Raw genomic sequence first — 17,445 nt, 5'->3', positions numbered from 1 at the left:
AGGAGTTCAGAGGTGGGACAGAAGAGCAGGAGGTACAGTGGTGGGCAGATGTGCAGGAGGTACTTTGGTGGGGCAGATGAGAAAGCAGGTTACAGTGGTGGGACAGATGAGCAGATAAGTTCAGTGTTAGGGACAGGTGAGAAGGTGATTCAGGAGTGAGACAGAGGAGCAGGGGGATACAACGGTGGAGCAGATGTGCAGGGTGGTGGGGCAGATGAGAAAAAGGGTACATTGATGGGGCAGATGAGCAGAGGGGTTACAGTGGTGGGACAGAAGAGCAAGGGGGTACAGTGGTGGGGTAGATGTGCAGGAGGTACAGTAGTGGGAGGGATGAGAAGGGGGTTCTGCAGTGGGACAGAAAAGCAGGGTGGTACAGTGATGGGGCAGATGAGCAGGGGGTTACAGTGATGGGGCAGATGAGCAGGGGGTTACAGTGATGGGGCAGATGGGCAGGAGGGGGTTCAGTGGTGGGACAGATGAGCAGGGGGGGGGGGTTCAGTGTTGGGCCAGATAAGAAGAGGGGTTCAGCAGTGGGATGGAAGAGCAGGGGGTACATCGGGTGGGGCAGATGTGAAAGGAGGTACATTGGTAGGACAGTTGAATAGGGGGAACAGAGGTGGGACAGATGTGCAGGAGGTACATTGGTAGGACAGATAAATAGGGGGAACAGAGGTGGGACAGATGTGCAGGAGGTACATTGGTGGGGCAGAGGAGAAAGGGGGGTTACAGTGGTGGGGCCAGATGAGCAGATAAGTTCAGTGTTAGGACAGATGAGAAGGTGATTCAGTAGTGAGACAGAAGAGCATGAGGGTATGGTGGTGGAGCAGATGTGCAGGGAGGTACAGTGGTGGAGCAGATGAGCAGGGTGGTACAGTGGTGGGGCAGGTGAGCAGGGTACTACAGTGGTGGGACAGTTGAGCAGAGGGTATAATGGTGGGGCAGATAAGCAGGGGGTACAGTGGTGGGGCAATTGAGCAGGGTGGTACAGTGGTGGGGCAGACATGTAGGGTGTACAGTGGTGGGGCAGATGAGCAGGGGGTACAGAGGTGGGGTAGATGTGCAGGGGGGACAGTGGTGGGGCAGTTGAGCAGGGGGTTACAGTGGTGGGGCAGATGAGCAGGGGGGACAGTGGTGGGGCAGATGAGCAGGGGGTACAGAGGTGGGGCAGTTGAGCAGGGGGTTACAGTGGTGGGGCAGATGAGCAGGGGGGACAGTGGTGGGGCAGATGAGCAGGGGGTACAGAGGTGGGGCAGATGTGCAGGGGGGTACAGAGGTGGGGCAGATGTGCAGGGGGGACAGTGGTGGGGCAGATGAGCAGGGGGGTACAGAGGTGGGGCAGATGTGCAGGGGGGGACAGTGGTGGGGCAGATGAGCAGGGGGGTACAGAGGTGGGGCAGATGTGCAGGGGGTACAGAGGTGGGGCAGATGTGCAGGGGGGACAGTGATCTGAGGTGTGAAGGTGCAGGATGTTAATTTCTAACTACTAAAGTAGTTTACAGCATTTACTTTATAAAAAAATCCTTTTCGTGATTTTTTTGTTAGAAAATCGTCACACTCAATTTCTTTGAAAATATTTTTCGGCACACTGTGCTCCAAAGGTTGCCTATCCCGCGTTAGAGGAATACAATGTTTCATTATTTGGTGACAGAGTAACAACGATCTCACATTAGTCTCCCATCCATGGCTGCCGCCCCCTCCAGGAATGATCTTTGTGATGAATATTCCAGGATCATCAGGAACATGCGGATTATCAATCCCACCAGCAATGCTGAATCCAGGCCGGAATTTCCCTGAAAAAAAAGTTATAGAAATTAATCTATAGAGATAAGATAGATAAAAAGTCAGAGGAAGTGAATGTGTCACCGTAGACATAGATGAATCATGCAGCCCTGTAATGTCCCCCAATCAATGAACAAAATTAACCATTCCCATACCGGGCCATTTCTGGCATTTCTCTCCTATATGTAAAAATCATTATTTTCTTTGCTAGAAAATGACGCAGATCCCCCAAACATTATACTGTATATGTTTTTAAACAGAGGCCCCAGAGAATAAAATGGAGGGTGTTGTGATTTTTTCGTATGTCACATGGCAGAAATAAGGCATGACAGGTCCTCTTTATGGAGAGATTAAAAAAAAAAAATAAAATATTGATCTCTGCTTTTCAAAAAAAAAAAAAAAAATGGCAGTGTTTACATCTACCAAAACCAAGGAGCATAGAGATGGCGGGGGATCCTATGTTCTCCAATCACACGGGAGAGCCTGGAGAGGCTCCGGCATGGGGGGGGGGGGGATGTCCTTTCCTGCTGCCTATAAAAGCAATCCAGCAGCTAGTTTGCCGCTAGGATGGCTTTTACAAAATAGGGAATCACCTACTGAAATAAAAGATACCAGGATGTAACCTTCATCCCGGTATAACCATCTCAACCTAAGGATGTCCATGAACGTCCTACGGTTGGGGAGTGGTTAAAATGAAAAGCAAACTGTGTGACTACAGACAGGAGGCTGAATTCACACAGCTATCACACCAGGATAAGGACCCTTAGGCTTCATTCTGACAGGTGTTGACACCCATTCTGCATGCAGGCTGCGTTTGTTATTGCGTCCGCATCTGCCTGGGGCTGCATGCAGACAGCCTATAGAGGTGGATGCAGACACAGTGGTTGCATGGACACAAGTGCATGGATCGAAACCCACACCCTCCTGCGGAGCAATTGTGTTCTCACATCCATTAGCTCCACTCAGTGAGCAGTTTTTATCAATCTGCTGCAGGCAGGAGAAGACATTTCCTCACTCTCATCCACCCCAGTCCCCCAGTGACTTTGCCCTGGCTGAGATGATGTCATCAGTCTGCTCCGGGCAAGAGGAGGCATTTCTCCAGTCTCTTCTCCCCCAGTGACTTTGCCTAGGCTGAGATGATGTCATCAGTCTGTTGCAGGCAGGAAGAGGCATTTCTCCACTCCCGCCTATCCCAGTGACTTTGCCTAGGCTGAGATGATGCCAGCAGTCTGTTAAAGGCAGGAGGAGGCATTTCCTCAGTCTCCCCTCCCCCAGTGACTTTGCCTAGGCTGAGATGATGTCATCAGTCTGCTGCAGGCTGGATAGGCATTCTCTAGTCTCCCTTCCCCCACTGACTTTGCCTAGGCTAAGATAATGTCATCAGTCTGCTGCAGGCTGGAGGAGGAATTTCTCCAGCCTCCCTTCCCCCAGTGACTTTGCCTAAGCTGAGATAATGTCATCAGTCTGCTGCAGGCAGGAGGAGGCATTTCCTCAGTCTCTCCTCCTCCACTGATCAGATAGCAACATTGTAACTTTGTAATTGGAAGTGCAGTTAAAAAATGGGCTTTGCACTGCCTCTGGTTATGGCCCATAATAAGTACCTTATTGTGAACACAGCTCTTATATAAGACATTCAGAAGCTACTGAAAATGATACCGGATTTGGTGACCTAATTTCATATTTTTTAATACATCACAGTTTCTGATCATTTCCAGACGAACAGACGGACGTGTCCTTAGCCTGGATACAATAGAGATGGACGTGTCCTTAAAATGGGTAGAATAGCGGTTCTCAGACTTACCCTCTCTAGTACAATCTCTTCATACTTGTATAAGGCATCGCTGCCATTGACCTACAGAATAAAGACAATCAAATTAGGGATTTCAGTCATTTCAGACTAGATAAGTCTCACAAACCAGCACCAGCGTTTTTTGAAGCATAAAGTAGAAAAGAAAGAAGTTCCTGGATATAATAACCTTCCTCCTGTAAAAGAGTTTTGAAAAGAGCTGCCCAACCCTGATGGTGCTTAGACCAAATATAACTTGGGGGGGGGGGGGGGGGTGCTTGTAGAGACCACAATGGGGCCATGTATAACTAGAAAAAGAAATGAGGAAGTCCGTAACACTCCAAAAGATGCATTTCCACAAATGCTGGTGAACATTTCATATCACATATTTCAAAATGACATGTCAACGTTTTGGGGCCTCACAGTGTCCCTTGACCTCACCCCTGAGGAAGGAGCCCACAGAGTCTCCAAAACTTTGGCATGGCAGTTTGACCCATGAGCTATGATATAGTCACAATAAATAAAGGAAACATATTTACTTTCGTATCCTCCAAAACATTTTACATACACAATATAGCCAAAAACCACCCTCCAAATTACTGGGTGTTTCTAGTGAAGGGTACTGTTAATACAAGAGTAGACAAAAGGCTTAATTCACAAAGCTAACACACAAGGAAAAAGATATTTAGTGAAAACTGACAGCGACAGTCCGCTCTGTAGATTGAGCCTGAAGACATTTTATACAGTGGAGCAAATATATAGACCCATGCCTGTATACAAAGCCAGCTCCATAAAGATCATGGTATGACCAGTTTGATGTGGAGGAACTCAAGTGTCCTGCACAGAGCCCTGACCTCATGCCTACTGGTCACATTTGGAATGAATTGGAACCCCAATTGTGACCAAGAGTTTTTTTTTGGTGCCAATGTTGGACCCAACATGTAAATCAGGTCTTCTCATCCAACCTCGGTACCTGACCTCACAGACGCCCTCCAAAATCTTGTAGGAAGCCTTCCCAGAGCCAGCCATAAAGACATGGTTTGACCAGTTTGGTGTGGAGGAACTTGAGTGTCCTGTGCAGAGCCCTGACCTCATCCCTACTGAACACCTTTGCGATGAATTGGAATGCCAATGGTGAAGCCAGGTCTTCTCATCCAACATCAGTACCTGATCTTACAAATGGGCACAAATTCCCACAGATGCCCTCCAAAATCTTGTGGAAAGTCTTCCTAGAAGAGTAGAGGATGTTATAGCCACAAAGGGGGGTCAACTCGATATTAGTGGCCATAACTTTGGAATTTTATGTTCAACAAGCTCCAAGCCTTGACCTCATCCCCACTGAACACCTTTGGGTGGGATGAAATGGAATGAGCCTGGTCTTCTCAACCATCTCCTTAAAGACATTGTTTGAGCAGTTTGGTGTGAAGGAACTCAAGTGTCCTGTACAGAGCCCTGACCTCATCCCTACTTTTGGAAGACCTTTGGTATAAGGTCTTCTTATCCAACATCAGTACCTGCCCTTAACCCTACAGAACGCCTTTGGATGAGGTCTTCTTATCCCATAGGTGTTCAGTAGGTTTGAGGTCATGGAGGAACTTGAGTGTCCTGTACAAAGCCCTGACCTCAACCCTACTGAACACCTTTAGGATGAGTTGGAACATCAATTTTGACTAGGGGCTTTTTTCTGGTGCCCAACGTGAGGCCCAGTATAATGTAAGTCAGGTCTTCTCATCCAGTATCATTACCTGACCCTTACAAATGGGCACAGACACCCTCCAAAATCTTGTGGAAAGCCTTCTCAGAAGTGTGGAGGATGATATAACCATGCACACAAACACAAGAAGACATTATAAGGCACATAGAGAAATTTGTAGCTTAAAGCGGAGTTCCGCCGGCTGAAAAGAGATTATAAGTCAACAGCTACAAATACCGTAGCTGCTGACTTTTAATATAAGGACACTTACCTGTTCAGGGAGCCCGCGAAGTCGGCACCCCAGCCGATCTTCGGATCAACTCCTGGGTGCTGCCACCACCATTCCTGGTAAGGGAACCAGGCAGTGAAGACTTTCGGCTTCACTCCTGGTTCCCTACTGCGCATGCGCGAGTAGCGCTGCACGTTCAGATTGGTCCCTGCTGTCTTCTGGGACCAGTGTGTCTCCCAGAAGACAGCGGGGGGAGGAGGATTTGCCAGACGTTGCGTAGATCGCCACACAATGGTGATTTTCCCCGTAAGTGGGAGCAAATACCTGGATATGACAGGTATCTTCCCCCCTGAAAGGTGCCAAATGTGACACCAGAGGGGGGGGGGAATCTGAACAGCGGAAGTTCCATTTCTGTGTGGAACTCCGCTTTAACTGTGATTCTAAAGATACAGAAACTTTAACTATTTTGTTTTGGTGCTCCTGGGAAGGGTAGAACCCCTGTCACATGTTACTGCATTTCTTCTGAATAGGTAAATTCACCTTCTATATCTGGCCAAAGGTCACCTGGGAATAAAGTGATGGGATAATAAAAGTGTAGTAGATAGTAGAGGGAATATTCTTCAATGGGGATATCTCTTCTAAGAGACAAATTCCCTCACTTTTGGAGGGGTTTCCTGTCTGTTCCTGATGCAAACTGGGGACAGGAACTGACTTAGGCATAGGTCTACCATTGTCCATGACATACACCACAATCCCGACCAGATGAGGTCAGAGCAGTTCAATGATAACAAAAGGGCTTGGGTCCTGCAGGCCAAATGACTTTGTTTGCAAGCAACCCAAATAACAAGGATAACTTGCCACACATTTGTGGTTGTGTTGAATTGTATGTCTTGGTAACTTGCTGCACATTTTCACTGGCACATGGTACACTTGCAGAGCACTTGAAGCACAAGTTCTAGTCGATACTTTTCCAATTTGTAGCAAATTTGCGTGGCAAGTCTCTAACAAGAGCAAAGTTGCATTGGTGAGTCTACCTCTTCTCTACCTCTTCTACTTCATCCCTCACCCCTTCTACCCAATAGCTCACTCCCTACCCAGGAGATTGGAAATCACTTCAAAAACAAGATTGATGCAATTCATAAGGAGGTCTCCACTGTCCAGATTTCTTCCCCATCTGACGTAACATAACCCTGTCTACCACCACATTCCACATTTTTTCTCTTTTGACCCCATTGCTACAGAAGAGGTTACCAAACTCTTCTCTGACACACACCCAACCTACTGTTCCCTGGACCTCGTTCCCTCACATCTACTTTGGTCACCCATTGCTCTATCCTATGCTTTCTCACTCAAATCTTCAATCTCATCCTCTCTAATGGCACATTCTCCTCCCCTACAAAAGCATGCACTGGTCACCCTTATTTGTAAAAAGATCTTGCTGGATTCCACCAGTCTGACCAGTTTCGGATTTATCTCTTTGCTCCTATTTGCCTCTAAAACTTTGGAGCGCCTAGTCTACAACCCTCTGAGCTGCTACCTCACTTATAACAACCTTAGGCAGGCCATAGATGGGAGCCGTCCCTGCCGGGAGAACACAGTGATTATTGCTAGCGGCTATAGCCATTGGTAATAATCGCATGCTAGAAATCCGACATGCTGGTTGTACCTAAGCCGATCAATGGATTTAACTCAAAAGAGCTCACTGCCTTGGCCTTCAAGACTCTGCTCTCCTGTTCCTCCACCTACCTTACTCACTGCACCTTCAATATCATCTACAACTTTACCTATTCCTCTCCTCTTCCTCTTTTCGTAGAGCCCCCCCCCCCCAAGACCCTGACCTTAAGACCCCTTCTATTCTCTATCTACACCACCTGATAATCTCCCGCACTTTCCAACACCATCTCTATGCTGACGTCACCCAAATCCATTTCTCCACTCCCCGCCTCACCCTTCTGTCTCCTTCAGTATTTAATTTACTAACTGGCATAATATAATGGATGTCACACCACTTCCTTAAACTAAATCTTTATAAAACTGAGCTCATGATATTCTCCCAATGCCCTCTTTCCCGACTCTTCCATCAAGATCAATAATACATTTATCAGTTCTTCTCCTCAGGCCAGGGTTCTAGGTGTAGTCCGAGACTCTCCATCTGGCCCCACATCCAAAATTTGCCCCTTCTTCACCACTGACATCACAAAGCTTCTAATTCCCTCCCCTGTTATCTGTTAATATTACAACTTCCTTCTCATTGGCCAACCTCTACATAGACTACCCCCCTTCAGTCCATAATGAATGCTGCTGCCAGACTCATCCATCTCACTAGCCACTCAGTGTTCCTCACCCCTCTCTGCCAATCCCTCCACTGCCCTCCATTCAGTGTCCCCCACCCCTCTCTACCAATCCCCCCACTGGTCTCTATTCAGTGTCCTCCACCCCTCTCTACCAATCTCTCTACTGGTCTCCATTCAGTGTCCTCCACCCCTCTCTACCAATCCCTCTACTGGCCTCCATTCAGTGTCCCCCACCCCTCTCTACCAATCCCCCCACTGATCTCTATTCAGTGTCCTCCACCCCTCTCTACCAATCCCTCTACTGGTCTCCATTCAATGTCCTCCACCCCCCTCTACCAATCCCTCCACTGGTCTCCATTCAGTGTCCTCCACCCCTCTCTACCAATCCCTCTACTGGTCTCCATTCAGTGTCCTCCACCCCTCTCTGCCAATCCCTCCACTGGTCTCCATTCAATGTCCTCCACCCCCCTCTGCCAATCCCTCCACTGGCCTCCATTCAGTGTCCTCCACCCCTCTCTGCCAATCCCTCCACTGGTCTCCATTCAGTGTTCTCCACCCCTCTCTGCCAATCCCTCCATTCAGTGTCCTCCACCCCTCTCTGCCAATCCCTCCACTGGTCTCCATTCAGTGTCCTCCACCCCTCTCTGCCAATCCCTCCATTCAGTGTCCTCCACCCCTCTCTGCCAATCCCTCCACTGGTCTCCATTCAGTGTCCTCCACCCCTCTCTGTCAATCCCTCCACTGGTCTCCATTCAGTGTCCCCCACCCCTCTCTGCTGCGCATAACTGTTGGCGCCATATAAATCCTGTATAATAATCATTTTCACTTCCTGTCTCCATACACTCCAGTGACGGCTGCGTGGCATTTCTCAGGGCAAATTTCCTGATGGTGACACCGGTGGATCATGTCTGTGTCTTGTGTGCTGAAACTACCACTTGCAATCATCATTGGATGCTCATGTGACGGGGTGACAACACAGGAGAACAATTGGGGGACAGGGACAGAGCGTTGTCACCCTATAACAGGAAGTGACATTTATAGCGGGATCACCGGGGATTATTTAATGAAAGTTGCGGATTGAAGACTGAAAGTGAAATGACATTACCGTGTTAAATCTTCCAGGAGATTTTAGTGGTTGAGATTCCATGAATTCTTCATTCATTCCCCCCCTCCGGCCATGAATCCTCATCCCACCCCGGCCATCCCTCACCCCAGTCCTACATACGATCTGCTAATCTCTCCCATGGAACAATAATCCCTCCTTCACCATCTTTAAACACTCGGCATGAAAGATAACCGACAGGTCCCTCCATAATCCCCCTTCCACCCCGACAAATCCTGGAACTAATAATATAATCTGTCTAGCAGACACTTCAGTATTCCCCTCCCCCTCCACTGCCTCCCAGGCCTGATAATGAGCGAGCGTCACAAATCGCAAACGCAGGAACGCAGAACCAGACAAAATATTTCATGTTTTCCATTCTCTGTTTGTTTCAAATGGCAACAAAGTAACAATTCAGGTTTATTTTATATGTGATAACATTGTATTACATTGTAACTTGCCGCAAGAGCCGAAATGTTCAGACTGAAAACTCTGCTACTTTGTTTCAGGTTCTCAAATTGAAATCCTCCCTCCGACCCCCACTTCAGTCTTATATACCCCCCCCCGGCCCCCTCTTCAGTATTATATCCCCCCCGGCCCCCCCTTCAGTCTTATATACCCCCCGGCCCCCCCTTCAGTCTTATATACCCCCCGGTCCTCTCTTTAGTCTTATATACCCCCCGGCCCCCCCTTCAAGATTATATTCCCCCCCCAGCCCCCCTTCAGTCTTATATACCCCTCCGGCCCCCCTTCAGCCATAAATTCTCCCTCTGCCCCCCCCTTCAATCTTATATCCTCCCTCCACCCCCCTTCAGTCTTATATCCCCCCCCCGGCCCCCTCTTTAGTCTTATATACCCCCCGGCCCCCCCTTCAAGATTATATTCCCCCCCAGCCCCCCTTCAGTCTTATATACCCCCCCGGGCCCCCCCTTCAGCCATAAATTCTCCCTCTGCCCCCCCTTCAATCTTATATCCTCCCTCCACCCCCCTTCAGTCTTATATCCCCCCCGGCCCCCTCTTCAAGCATAAATCATCCCTCCAGCCCCCCTTCAGTCTTATATCCTCCCCCTCTTCAGCCTTAAATCCTCCCTCCGGCCCCCCCTTCAGTCTTATATCCCCCTTCAGCCCCCCCCTTCAATCCCATAACCTCCCTCCATCCCCCTTCAGTCTTATATCCTCCATCCCCCCTTAAATTCTCCCTCCACCCCCCCCTCAGTCTTATATCTTCCCTCCATCCCCCCTTCAATCTTATATCCTCCCTCAGGCCCCCCCTTCAGTCTTATATCCTCCCTCCGCCCCCCTTCAGTCTTCTATCCTCCCTCCGGCCCCCCCTTCAATCTTATATCCTCCCTCCACTCCCCTTCAGTCTTATATCCTCCCTCCACCCCCTTTCAGTCTTGTATCCTCCCTCCACTCCCCTTCAGTCTTGTATCCTCCCTCCACCCCCCTTCAGTCTTATATCCTCTCTCCACCCCCCCCTCAGTCTTATATCTTCCCTCCATCCCCCCTTCAATCTTATATCCTCCCTCAGGCCCCCCCTTCAGTCTTATATCCTCCCTCCGCCCCCCTTCAGTCTTCTATCCTCCCTCCGGCCCCCCCTTCAATCTTATATCCTCCCTCCACTCCCCTTCAGTCTTATATCCTCCCTCCACCCCCTTTCAGTCTTGTATCCTCCCTCCACTCCCCTTCAGTCTTGTATCCTCCCTCCACTCCCCTTCAGTCTTATATGCTCCCTCCACCCCCCTTCAGTCTTATATCCCCCCCCGGCCCCCTCTTCAAGCATAAATCATCCCTCCAGCCCCCCTTCAGTCTTATATCCTCCCCCTCTTCAGCCTTAAATCCTCCCTCCGGCCCCCCCTTCAGTCTTATATCCCCCTTCAGCCCCCCCCCTTCAATCCCATAACCTCCCTCCATCCCCCTTCAGTCTTATATCCTCCATCCCCCCTTAAATTCTCCCTCCACCCCCCCCCTCAGTCTTATATCTTCCCTCCATCCCCCCTTCAATCTGATATCCTCCCTCAGGCCCCCCCTTCAGTCTTATATCCTCCCTCCGCCCCCCTTCAGTCTTCTATCCTCCCTCCGGCCCCCCCTTCAATCTTATATCCTCTCTCCACTCCCCTTCAGTCTTATATCCTCCCTCCACCCCCTTTCAGTCTTGTATCCTCCCTCCACTCCCCTTCAGTCTTGTATCCTCCCTCCACTCCCCTTCAGTCTTGTATCCTCCCTCCACTCCCCTTCAGTCTTATATCCTCCCTCAACCCCCCTTCAGTCTTATATCCTCCCTCAACCCCCCTTCAGTCTTATATCCTTCCTTCACCCCCCTTCAGTCTTGTATCCTCCCTCCACTCCCCTTCAGTCTTATATCCTCCCTCCACCCCCCTTCAGTCTTGTATCCTCCCTCCACTCCCCTTCAGTCTTATATCCTCCCTCTGACCCCCCCTTCAATCTTATATGCTCCCTCCGCCCCCCCCTTTCAGTCTTATATCCTCCCTCTGACCCCCCTTCAATCTTATATCCTCTCTCTGCCCCCCCTTCAGTCTTATACCCTCCCTCCGCCCCCCTTCAGTCCTATATCCCCCCCCCCGCCCCCCAGCATTTTTATATCCTCCCTCCAGCCCCCCTTCAATCTTATATCCTCCCTTCACCCCCCCTTCAATCTTTTATCCTCCCTCCGCCCCCCCCTTCAATCTTATATCCTCCCTCCACTCCCCTTCAGTCTTATATCCTCCCTCCACCCCCCTTCAGTCTTATATCCTCCCTCTGACCCCCCTTCAATCTTATATCCTCCCTCCGCCCCCCTTCAGTCCTATACCCCCCCGCCCCCCAGCATTTTTATATCCTCCCTCCAGCCCCCCTTCAATCTTATATCCTCCCTCCACCCCCCCTTCAATCTTTTATCCTCCTCCCCCCCCCCCTTCAATCTTATATCCTCCCTCCACTCCCCTTCAGTCTTATATCCTCCCTCCACCCCCCTTCAGTCTTATATCCTCCCTCTGACCCCCCTTCAATCTTATATCCTCCCTCCGCCCCCCTTCAGTCCTATACCCCCCCGCCCCCCAGCATTTTTATATCCTCCCTCCAGCCCCCCTTCAATCTTATATCCTCCCTCCACCCCCCCTTCAATCTTTTATCCTCCTCCCCCCCCCCTTCAATCTTATATCCTCCCTCCGCCCCCTTCAATCTTATATCCTCCCTCCACCCCCCTTCAGTCTTATATCCTCCCTCCACCCCCCTTCAGTCTTATATCCTCCCTCCGCCCCCAGATGTAAGGTGGGCCTTTGATTTAGGGGGGCTCTGATGTAATGAGGGACTCTGATGCAGAGGGTTGTTTTGATGAGGACCCTGATGTAAGAGGGGACTCTTATTGGAACTCAGATGTAAGGGGGACTCTGACTGAGACCCTGATGTAAGGAGGGGCTCTGATGTAAGGGGGGACTCTGATATAAGTAGGACTCTGTTCTAAGGGGCTCTGATGGGCACCCTGTTATAATGGGGGACAGATATTTGTACACAATATGGCCCTCGGATTGAAGTTTGGGGACCCGGCTGAGTGAACTGAGTCTATGGGTAACAAATTTTGCAAAGCGGGGAATTTCTAGCAACCAATCAGAATTCTTTTTACTGAACCCATTGCATTCCAGGGTGCCTCAGGACTGTGAGCTGCACTGTGCACAAGGTTTCCCGCACATTTCCCCCAGCAGACAAGTACCACCCCCCCTCCCCCCCTGGACAGGAGACCTGTTCTATATTTTCTGTAATTAGCAGAGACAGGACGTCCAGATCCGGGAAGCCGGAGTGTTCTAGAACAGGACTGGGACCCGGAGGACGGGCTGCCTGTACCAGGAGCTCATTACCAGCAAATCTTATTAGGTGATCCCAGCACACCGCCAGGAAATAATTACCCCTCCTCCAGCACGGGACTCTTCATATCAGCCAGCAAGGCCCGCTCCCCGGATGTCATAATGAGAACCACAATGTGATTCCCCAACCCCCACCCCTGAACAGGTACCAGGACAAAGCCGCCTATTTAGGGGCCCCTGCTCCGCTCCTCATTCATCTGGTAAATACATGTTAGAAAATTACGGCTTGCACGCTGCGGCTGATGTGTCTCTATATAAAGGACATGGTGTAAGGAAAGACTCCATGTTCTTAGATTAAGAATTCACAATTGTTTGATTTTCAGCGCTCTGCTGCTCATTAAAGCACAAATGAATGACATTGTCCTTCAAACTATTAAATTCACCCAAACTAAAAATGACCCTGAAAGAGTGACCTGTAAAGAGGAAAGTCCATATGTCCCGGCCCCCTTCAGTGCTTAGTGGTGTTATGGTGCCTCTGGAGCCTACGTCTGTACAGCCAGGGGCATAGCCTGTTCTCTTTGTCTGAACACCTTCTTCTCTTTTGTCTGCTGCCTGCTCCAACCTCTGCCTGAACACTGATTACTCTCTGCCTGCCACCTGCCCTGACCCCTGCCTGAACACCTGCTACTCTCTTGTCTGCTGCCTGCCCCAACCTCTGCCTGAACACTGATTACTCTCTGCCTGCCACCTGCTCTGACCCCTGCCTGAACACCTATTACTCTCTTGTCTGCTGCCTGCCCCAACCTCTGCCTGAACACTGATTACTCTCTGCCTGCCACCTGCCCTGACCCCTGCCTGAACACCTACTACTCTCTTGTCTGCTGCCTGCCCCAACCTCTGCCTGAACACTGATTACTCTCTGCCTGCCACCTGCCCTGACCCCTGCCTGAACACCTACTACTCTCTTGTCTGTTGCCTGCCCCAACCTCTGCCTGAACACTGATTACTCTCTGCCTGCCACCTGCCCTGACCCCTGCCTGAACACCTACTACTCTCTTGTCTGCTACCTGCCCCAACCTCTGCCTGAACACTGATTACTCTCTGCCTGCCACCTGCCCTGACCCCTGCCTGAACACCTACTACTCTCTTGTCTGCTGCCTGCCCCAACCTCTGCCTGAACACTGATTACTCTCTGCCTGCCACCTGCCCTGACCCCTGCCTGAACACCTATTACTCTCTTGTCTGCTGCCTGCCCCAACCTCTGCCTGAACACTGATTACTCTCTGCCTGCCACCTGCCCTGACCCCTGCCTGAACACCTATTACTCTCTTGTCTGCTGCCTGCCCCAACCTCTGCCTGAACACTGATTACTCTCTGCCTGCCACCTGCCCTGACCCCTGCCTGAACACCTACTACTCTCTTGTCTGCTGCCTACCCCAACCTCTGCCTGAACACTGATTAATCTCTGCCTGCCACCTGCCCTGACCCCTGCCTGAACACCTATTACTCTCTTGTCTGCTGCCTGCTCCAACCTCTGCCTGAACACTGATTACTCTCTGCCTGTCACCTGCCCTGACCCCTGCCTGAACACCTACTACTCTCTTGTCTGCTGCCTGCCCCAACCTCTGCCTGAACACTGATTACTCTCTGCCTGCCACCTGCCCTGACCCCTGCCTGAGCACCTACTACTCTCTTGTCTGCTGCCTACCCCAACCTCTGCCTGAACACTGAATACTCTCTGCCTGTCACCTGCCCTGACCCCTGCCTGAACACCTACTACTCTCTTGTCTGCTGCCTGCCCCAACCTCTGCCTGAACACTGATTACTCTCTGCCTGCCACCTGCCCTGACCCCTGCCTGAACACCTACTACTCTCTTGTCTGCTGCCTACCCCAACCTCTGCCTGAACACTGATTACTCTCTGCCTGCTGCCTGCCCTGACACCTGCCTGAACACCTACTACTCTCTTGTCTGCTGCCTGCCCCAACCTCTGCCTGAACACTGATTACTCTCTGCCTGCCACCTGTCCTGACCCCTGCCTGAACACCTACTATTCTCTTGTCTGCTGCCTGCCCCAACCTCTGCCTGAACACTGATTACTCTCTGCCTGCCACCTGCCCTGACCCCTGCCTGAACACCTACTACTCTCTTGTCTGCCCCAACCTCTGCCTGAACACTGATTACTCTCTGCCTGCCTCCTGCCCTGACCCCTGCCTGAACACCTACTACTCTCTTGTCTGCTGCCTACCCCAACCTCTGCCTGAACACTGATTACTCTCTGCCTGCTGCCTGCCCTGACACCTGCCTGAACACCTACTATTCTCTTGTCTGCTGCCTGCCCCAACCTCTGCCTGAACACTGATTACTCTCTGCCTGCCACCTGCCCTGACCCCTGCCTGAACACCTACTACTCTCTTGTCTGCTGCCTGCCCCAACCTCTGCCTGAACACTGATTACTCTCTGCCTGTCACCTGCCCTGACCCCTGCCTGAACACCTACTACTCTCTTGTCTGCTGCCTGCCCCAACCTCTGCCTGAACACTGATTACTCTCTGCCTGCCACCTGCCCTGACCCCTGCCTCAACACCTACTACTCTCTTGTCTGCTGCCTACCCCAACCTCTGCCTGAACACTGATTACTCTCTGCCTGCTGCCTGCCCTGACACCTGCCTGAACACCTACTACTCTCTTGTCTGCTGCCTGCCCCAACCTCTGCCTGAACACTGATTACTCTCTGCCTGCCACCTGCCCTGACCCCTGCCTGAACACCTACTATTCTCTTGTCTGCTGCCTGCCCCAACCTCTGCCTGAACACTGATTACTCTCTACCTGCCACCTGCCCTGACCCCTGCCTGAACACCTACTATTCTCTTGTCTGCTGCCTGCCCCAACCTCTGCCTGAACACTGATTACTCTCTGCCTGCCACCTGCCCTGACCCCTGCCTGAACACCTACTACTCTCTTGTCTGCTGCCTGCCCCAACCTCTGCCTGAACACTGATTACTCTCTGCCTGTCACCTGCCCTGACCCCTGCCTGAACACCTACTACTCTCTTGTCTGCTGCCTGCCCCAACCTCTGCCTGAACACTGATTACTCTCTGCCTGCCACCTGCCCTGACCCCTGCCTGAACACCTACTACTCTCTTGTCTGCTGCCTGCCCCAACCTCTGCATGGACAATGACTACTTTCTACCTGCTGGCTGCCCCAGCCTCTGCCTGGACTCGCATTTCTCTCTGCCTGCCACCTGCCTGGCCCCTGCCTGAAACCCTTAGAAACATCAAACATCACCTTCATTTTACCCTCTCCCATTGACTCCAATGCATTTCCCTTACATTTTACTAAATTTTCCTATTTTTTCCTGGAAATTTCAGATAAATTAAAACTCTCAGTTTTGCTCATTCCTCCTGAAAATTGCATATACTTTACATTTAAAAGCAAGGGACACAAATGATAGAATGCTAAGAATGGTTCTCCAGTGGCATTGGTTAGTAATACAGTGCCTTGAAAAAGTATTCATACCCCTTGAAATTTCCCACAGTTTGTCATGTTACAACCAAAAACGTAAATGTATTTTATTGGGATTTTATGTGATAGACCAACACAAAGTGTCACATAATTGTGAAGTGGAAGGAAAATGATAAATGATACAAATAAATATGTGAAAAGTGTGGGGGGCATTTGTATTCAGCCCCCTTTACTCTGATACCCCTAACTAAAATCTAGAGGAACCAATTGCCTTCAGAAGTCACCTAATTAGTAAACAGAATCCACCTGTGTGTAATTTAATCTCGGTATAAATACAGCTGTTCTGTGAAGCCCTCAGAGGTTTGTTAGAGAATCTTAGTGAACAAACAGCATCATAAAGGCCAAGGAACACACCAGACAGGTCAGGGATAAAGTTGTGGAGAAGTATAAAGCTGGGTTAGGTTATAAAAAAATCTCCCAAGCTTTGAACATCTCACAGAGCTCTGTTCAATCCATCATCGGAAAATGGAAAGAGTATGGCACAACTGCAAACCTACCAAGACATGACCGTCCACCTAAACTGATTGGCCGGGCAAGGAGAACATTCATCAGAGAAGATCCAAGAGGTCCATGGTAACTCTGGAGGAGCTGCAGAGATCCACAGCTCAGGTGGGAGAATCTGTCCACAGGACAACTATTAGTCGTGTTCTCCACAAATCTGCCCTTTATGGAAGAGTGACAAGAAGAAAGACATTGGTGAAAGAAAGTCATAAGAAGTCCTGTTTGTAGTTTGTGAGAAGCCATGTGGAGGACACAGCAAACATGTGGAAGAAGGTGATCTGGTCAGATGAGACCAAAATTCAACTTTTTGGCCTAAAAGCAAAACACTATGTGTGGAGGAAAACTAACACTGCACATCACCCTGAACACACCATCCCCACCGTGAAACATGGTGGTGGCAGCATAATGTGGTGGGGATGGTTTTCTTCAGCAGGGACAGGGAAGCTGGTCAGAGTTGATGGGAAGATGGATGGAGACAAATACAGGACAATCTTAGAAGAAAACGTGTTAGAGTCTACAAAAGACTTGAGACTGGGGCAGAGGTTCACCTTCCAGCAGGACAACGACCCGAAACATCCAGCCAGAGCTACAATGGAATGGTTTAGATCAAAGTATATTCATGTGTTAGAATGGCCCAGTCACAGTCCAGACCTAAATCACATTGAGAATCTGTGGCAAGACTTGAAAAATTGCTGTTCACAGACGCTCTCCATCCAATCTGACAGAGCTTGAGATAT

General features: G+C 50.2%; 1 protein-coding gene across 3 annotated transcripts in view; it reads right to left on the bottom strand.

The window, feature by feature from the left end:
• The window catches only part of LOC141108829 (disks large homolog 3-like), a 150,458-nt gene that overhangs the window by 98,649 nt on the left and 34,364 nt on the right, over nucleotides 1-17,445 (bottom strand). For all 3 annotated transcript variants that reach the window (XM_073600786.1, XM_073600788.1, XM_073600785.1), the window contains exons 3-4: nucleotides 3,581-3,631; nucleotides 1,666-1,790 (exon numbers count right to left, since the gene is read on the bottom strand). In XM_073600786.1, coding sequence (XP_073456887.1) covers nucleotides 1,666-1,790; nucleotides 3,581-3,631 — 176 coding nt within the window. The remainder of the gene's footprint in view (nucleotides 1-1,665; nucleotides 1,791-3,580; nucleotides 3,632-17,445) is intronic.

This window comes from Aquarana catesbeiana, linkage group LG09 (genome assembly GCF_042186555.1).
Source record: "Aquarana catesbeiana isolate 2022-GZ linkage group LG09, ASM4218655v1, whole genome shotgun sequence".
NCBI classification, from domain to species: domain Eukaryota; kingdom Metazoa; phylum Chordata; class Amphibia; order Anura; family Ranidae; genus Aquarana; species Aquarana catesbeiana.
This window is presented reverse-complemented; position numbering and strand designations above follow the sequence as displayed.